The sequence below is a fragment of the Sinocyclocheilus anshuiensis genome, unplaced genomic scaffold (genome assembly GCF_001515605.1).
Source record: "Sinocyclocheilus anshuiensis isolate Anshui unplaced genomic scaffold, SAMN03320099.WGS_v1.1 scaffold1638, whole genome shotgun sequence".
Taxonomy (NCBI): domain Eukaryota; kingdom Metazoa; phylum Chordata; class Actinopteri; order Cypriniformes; family Cyprinidae; genus Sinocyclocheilus; species Sinocyclocheilus anshuiensis.
In genome coordinates, this window is record NW_015542885.1 from 55,788 (window position 1) to 63,020 (window position 7,233).

Here is a 7,233-nt window from a genome sequence, read left to right on the forward strand (position 1 = left end):
CATAGAGTGAGAAGAGAGGCAGGAGTGCTTTTAAAAGCTGACCTCCTCTGACCCGTTCTCTCTCTGGAGAATATGACATCCGTCTCCAGCACAGCACAGCACGCAGGTCAAAAAGGCCCTGTTTTCCTTAACATAAATCATAAATAAAAATCAAAACTTTTTGCAGTTACAGCCTCATTAGGAGGCTCTACTGAACGTTTTAATATGTAGTTGTTCTTAGTGGCACATAAATTTAAACAATTCTTGGAGGCATTTTTAATAATTATAATTTATAATTATAATGATTTATTTAGCTTACTAAATAGTAATATATATATATATAAATATATAATATATTTAATAATATATAAATGTATCTTTTTATTTACATGTGTATATATTTAATTTATATCTAACTATTTGGTTATTTACTAAATAATCCAGTGAATCATGAAATTTGAAATTTGGTCACAATTTGATTCCAATATGATTCTAGTTTGATTCTAATATGTGTAAGGCATTTTTATAGGGGTGTAAATGATTGCTTTGATGTTCGATCTGATTACTATTTGATTATTTTCTAAATAATTCAGTGCATCAAGAAACCTAACTAGTCACAATTTGGTTGTAATATTTCCGTGCAATTCAGAAAGTGTAGAGGGTCAATTTACACTCAGATGTATATTATGGATTATTTTAAAAATGTTTTACTACTGAAAACATCTATTGTATAGTATTTTGGATGTGCAATACAATAGGTATTGTGAATTTCATGTAGTGCACTGTCATAGTCAACATTTTTACATCCCTCTCTCTCATCTGTATGTTTAGGTGTAAAAACATTTGTCTCCCATGGTGTCTCCCATAATAAAATACAGTAAATGCATACAAAGAATGTAAATAGTGCAAAGATTATCAGAGTACATTTTTCAAGAAAATGTACTTTCTACTTCAAAATATGTTAAATTCCATGTTTCTTGCCATTTCTTTGCAATTGTTTGTGAAATTTACTAGCAATTTCTTAGTAAAAATTGTTTCTACACCATTTTTGTGTGTGTATGAAGAACCGTAAGTGCAATTTAAAGAAGGAAAAGAGATGCCAAAGCTTCAGGTGAGAAATTAAAAATATTAGCATTTATTACAGCGACATGAAGAATCTCAATGCGTACACCCTTTTTTTGCGAGCTCATAGAAACCTGCAGTGTGTGGAGAGATGGGCACATAGCTTACAAAAAAAAAAAAAAAACAGAGATCATTCACAAAAGGATCAGCCCAAACACATGTACAGAGCCGGGGCAGAACAAAAGACAACAACTCGATAGACAATTTATAAGCAAGATTCATCGATCATCTTCTATCATATTAACAACATTCCACATCCTGCCACTAACACTGTTCAGTCACACAACCACCTGCTTTGATTCATTTGGTGAGCAGATATATACAATTCTTTATTTAGCTGTAGTTGCAAAACTGGAAAGTTTATGTTGCAGTAGCAAAAACTGGAGCTTATGTTTTATTAATGGTCATTAATTCTGCTATTATCATCACCGTCACTATCATCATTATCATGTTTTTATTATTTCAGTGCAATTTTCTGCAGCCAATTTTGCCACATATTGCCTCCCAAGACAGAGTTGAATGGATTTAATTTTGGATTGAAAAATTAGAATAAAAATGGATGAGTTTCTGGCCTTCTGCAATTATTTTACCTATTGAAATCTCAGATTTAGTGTATAAAGATTCATTAACAATCTCAGGATAGAACAAATTAATTAATCTAAATGCATTATCACTTGTTTAAGGAAGTGTTTTTTTTCCTCATGGGATATATAAAATACTCATGGGAAAAACTAAAGAAAAGTGCAATAGTAGTGATCCTTGCATTTATCATTATGATTTATATTTTTGATTGATGATTTGTATTGTTGTGTATGCCGTTTTAATTAGGGGAACTAAATATGTCACCATTTTAAACATGGCTTGAGATGTAATTTTCTGGATTTTCACCTTTTATGAAAAGTATCCAGTTATACATATTCTAATAACAGGTGATGATGGATTTTCCTTAAAAAATGATGAAAGGAACTGTGGTTATGTGTGCTTAGTTAAACCCACACGGAATCTGTGATCACAGAATTCTGACATTTTTTTTTTTTTTTAACTCATTATAATTCCATTTTGAATAAAGAAATTTTAGCATATTCAAATCCTTTCAGCAAAATTTCACAGATTTTCCCACAAAAGCAGTGCAGGAAATGTGGGAAAAAAACCCTACAGATTCCGAGCAAGTCTTGCAATTAGTTACAGTGTTGTGCTGAAGCATCACAGTCAATGACATAAAAGGAATCAAAATGTGAAATGACGTCAGGGAATCATGATTTGAAGTATGATTATCTCTCATTTCCAACTGTTCCTGTAATTATGTCTCATATATATTTAAATAAAACAGGTATACTTCTACTTTACAGAACAACCTCACTAGTACAAAAATATACAGTGCAGCAAATCAGTCTCATTAAAGAGGAATTTAGTTCAGCCCAATAGAGTCATGAAAACCTCTCCATTCCTATACCACATGCATCTGTGCCTCTGGCGAGAGCGGCGCAGATCGAACGTGTTTCCACAAACAGCAGACTAAAACGGTAAAAACATCGAGCCTGGCTTTAACATCGAGCTCCAGCTTCTCAGTGACGCAATGATAAATACTATATACATTATACTTCCTGATAACGTTTCTAAGGGGAGGATGAGAAAAAGAGAGAACTGCAAAGTTAATAAGGCATCTAAAGTCAAGCAGCTAAGGGCACCACTTGGTGAAAAACTGCAGTCACTGTCACCTGTCAATCAAAGATGAAGTTTAGCATCCATGCTACATTCCAGAGATGAGTTATTACCGCACATCGGCAAACGACGGTGATAACGCCACCACTTGGCCACTTCTCCTCTTCATAGTAAATAAAAGTACATCATTGCAAACATTCTAGTTTTTCCGTCTTCTTTTTTTTTTTTTAAATCAACACTGTACATTTTATACACTATAGTACAATAGTTGTCACGCACTACGAGTGTAAATGTAAAGACAATGCAAACGTGGTGCACAAGAGCGCACGCACACTTCATAATGACCTTTCGAAGTTGTCTTTGCTTGATCTGATGTGCACAAACCTTGCAGTGGTACAACACGTTGGCATATCTGTGTGGCGAATGGATAGAAATAACTTTTCTATTTTATTTAAGACATCTGGAAGTGTGTTTGAGAAGTCTCTTTCTCTATTTCTTATTCAAATGCTTGCACTGTTTGCATAAGCAACACAGCGATGAGTGGAGAGCAATTATTTCTCAGCTTATCTTGTCCTGTGCATGGCATGGCCTTAGATGTCTCCTTTGTCGTTGCAGATGTTTCCGGCCATCTTTGCTGGTGGAACGCAAACCTCTGTTGCCTTTTCGCCTCAATACTGGAAGCTGCGACCTGAAACCATCTGAGCTCAAATGCTGCCTCAATTATGACAAAATAAATATACTGTAAACATCATCTGATATTTTACTGTGGCTTATAAGTGATGTAGGAGGACAGACTGATATCCGAAACGTGGATGTGAGAAAAAAGAAACAACAATCCTCCTTTTAAGAATAACAGTCCGACCACTGATATGCAAAACGTCAAATATGAAATGCAAAATGTTGAAACTGTAAAACACAAGCTGTGAATTCTCCCTAATGTATTATTGTTCCTTTTTTGTTTCTCTTTTGTGTTTAATAACCATACTTCATATCTGATTTGCCGTGGCCTTGTTAAGCGATTTTAGATCAGTCTCAGTGTGTCCCTCTGCCTGTAGGAAGCTCAGACGTGCATGGACGGAAACCAGAGCGCTGACGAAAGGGTTGTATGCGGAAACATCCAGGGTGGGAACTGTATGGTGAAGCTGCTGATATGGAGTGTGGTGGGAGCAGTTGGTAACTCTCAGTCTGTACGCTCTCAGGCAGTGGAGAAGGCTTGTTATATTTGCACATGAGTCCCCTGTGCATGCAAACTCTGGACGGCTGAGACAATCTTCTTTTGGTGCCCAACCAGAGTCACGCTCATCTTGCTTAACTCACTGAGGAAGGAGGGATAGAAAAAAAATGTTCAGGAAATGAACTAATTGTTTTGCCCTTACTGAAAGTGAAATAGTACAGTAATCAGATTTGATGTTTAATATACTGCAATGTGGAGCATGCTTTTAGAACTAAAGAGATTTTTTTGTGTGGGCGGAGCTACCGAGCACTACGTTTTAAAAATACAAACCAAGCAACCTTTTTGCATGACACTTACTGCAGCTGGTTAGGACACAAATTTTAATTTGAATAACAGAGAAATCCTAGACATAGAATGTATCACGTTATCCTGTCTATACTGGTTAGAACAGTGTGTTAAAGTAAACCAAGAAACCTTAGTAAAGTGAAAAAACAAAAACAAAACAAAACAATACACTACCATTCAAACGTTTGGGGTCAGTAACATTTTTCATGTTTTTGAACATTATAAACTCTTTTTCTCACCAAGGCTGCATTTATTTGCTCAAACACAGTAAAAGCAGTACTATTGTGAAATATTAGTACAATTTAAAATACATGTTTTCTATTTCAATAAATGTAATTTATTCCTGTGTTGGCAAAGCTGAATTTTCTGCAGCCATTAATAATAATGTAAAATTTTGTATTATCAATGGTGAAATCAGTTGTGCTGTTTAATATTTTTTAAACCGTGATACTTTTTTTTAAGATTCTGTGATGAATAGAAAGTTCAGAAGAACAGCATTTTAATCATGACAACTCTCTGAAGATTTTAGCATGGTGATGGATATGATAATGTTAATGTATTTGGTCTTGGTGGAATTGCAAGGTAGTGAGCTCATTGGCTGCATATGCAGCATGAACCAATCAGCTTGTGCCAAGTCATTTAACTCTCTGAATATCATCAGTTAGGTTAACAGAACATCAACCTGCACCATCTAGAGTTTCATGACTAAACTATATATTTATTTGAAATAAAATACATTATAAAAGAATAATTAAAGTAATAGTATTAAAAAAAAATCTTACTGACCCCAAACATTTGAAAGGTAAAATAAAATAAAATAGTCTACTAGCCAAAATGTGCATGTGTAAGTGTGCTCATTATATTACACTGCACCAGAGGTGTAAAGAGTAACTAAAAACCATACTTCAGTAAAAGTACAGATACCTTACAGTGAAAAGCACTCCACTACACGTTACAAGTCACCAATTCCAAAACAACTTGAGTAAAAGTCTTAGAGTATCTGATTTTAATACTCATTCAAAAATGTAGTGAAGTAAAGAGTAAACGTTGCTAATATATTTGATACTCGGTACAATTACAAAGTACCCAAAAATATACTCAAGTACAGTAACTAATTACATTTACTCCAATACTTTACACATCTGCACTGCACATACACTAGCAATCACGTTTATTTTCTAAAACCAAAATAAAACTTAACACCTCAAAATTACAAAACAAAACAAACAAAAAAACAATATCTTTCAAAAAGGTCTCTTCAGTATAATGGATAAATAAAATAATATTAAGTAAAATTAAAAGCCGAAGGCTTCTTGCAGTGGATGTGCTGGTTTGGGCCTCATTGCCGGCTGCAGTCATGTCCTCATCTCATATATAAAACACTTGCTAAGGAACTCGCATTCACATAAAGTAGCCTTGTTGAAAAGTTTGGGTGAGTAAGGGCAAAATGCACAAGATGCAGTACTTTCAGTGACCTGTAATAGGCAGTATCACGTCTTTTGTAGCAGAAATAAACTGCTGCAGAAAAAGCTAGGTCCATGCAAAATGTAATGTGTAACTGCATTTCAAATGTAGTGGAGTAAAGAGTACAGATACTCATTCAAAAATGTAGTGAAGTAAAGAGTAAACGTTGCTAATATATTTGATACTCGGTACAATTACAAAGTACCCAAAAATATACTCAAGTACAGTAACTAATTACATTTACTCCAATACTTTACACCTCTGCACTGCACATACACTAGGGTGGTATACAGTAAATGTATTTATATAGGTAAACAAACTTACCACAAGCTGATGTACAGTATGGAATCTAGAGAAACGTAGCCCGCGCTGGCGAAATTGTCTTTATATTGGCCCATATTGATGGCGTCCAGCCATTCATCCACAGTACTCACATTGAACTCTGGGGTGGTGGGGTCTTCCCTGCAAAGGAAATTTAATTTGTATCAATTGCGGTTTGGTTCATTGCTAAAACATTGAGAACAGAGCTGAAAAGCTGGTCTTGCATTATAAATTGCCTTTAGAGTTAGATATAGTATTAAGGCTTCGGCTTCAGGCGTACAGTTAAGAAATATCTAATCAAACTGTCACTTGTTTCTCATTTTATGATGATAGCAGTTTCTTCTGAGAGTCGATATTTTAAGCAATTTCATGAGGACAGGATAAAAGTTAAGAAGTTGCAGTTGAGGTTAAAACCCAGGGCTCGCAAAATTGCTAGCCCGACGTGTGTCTTAAATCTTAAATCTCCCGCAGGTCCTTAAAAAACTCCTAAAGTGAGTTGTATCAAACTTAAGGCCATAAAAAGTTTTAAATACGTTAAATGGTATAAGAAATGTCTTAATTATAATTTCAAGAGGTCTTACAGTTGGGGACAGAAAGACAAGAGTCGCGATACGGCTGGATTAAACTTCAAAAGGCAATGATGTCATTGAATAAATATGAGCGCTGCACGTTTCAAGTCAAAATGCGGATGTCTTTATTTGAATGTATCTGAAGGGAACCGACTATCCTCAGAAACGTGTCGTTGGCATTTTAATTTCATTTGATCTATAATTCCTGAATAAAGCAGCATTTATGAGCGCAGAGCTGCTTTGTGTACAGCCGTTACCGGGGAAACCGCAATATTTCAGCGCTCCTAAAGCGCCACCTCGTGGCAGAGAATGAATTTGCATTTCCAATAAGCCTTTCTTGCTGTTTATGGTCAGATCAATGCACATATCAACTCATGTTTTTACGCAGCAAACACAGAGTTGTAAATGAGAAAAAAGTTCATGTGCCTTCTAAAAATCTAAACAATTAAGACAGTGATATTTATACGATTAAATTGACATAATAATTTATATACTTGATTTATCCCTTTTCATAAAAATGGTCTAAAGGCTGAAATGCTGTTGTATAAGAATTTTGTTTTTGTGAAGACCTGTATCTGAACTGTAAATCATGTAATT

The 7,233-nt window shown here is 34.8% G+C and overlaps 1 protein-coding gene across 1 annotated transcript in view; it reads right to left on the reverse strand.

Annotated features, from left to right (window-relative positions):
* Positions 1-2,979: 2,979 nt before the first annotated feature.
* epha4b (eph receptor A4b) overlaps positions 2,980-7,233 on the reverse strand; it is a 114,779-nt gene continuing 110,525 nt past the window's right edge. The window contains exons 16-17 of the mRNA XM_016494338.1: positions 6,071-6,208; positions 2,980-4,079 (exon numbers count right to left, since the gene is read on the reverse strand). Coding sequence (XP_016349824.1) covers positions 3,980-4,079; positions 6,071-6,208 — 238 coding nt within the window. The 3' untranslated portion in view covers positions 2,980-3,979. The remainder of the gene's footprint in view (positions 4,080-6,070; positions 6,209-7,233) is intronic.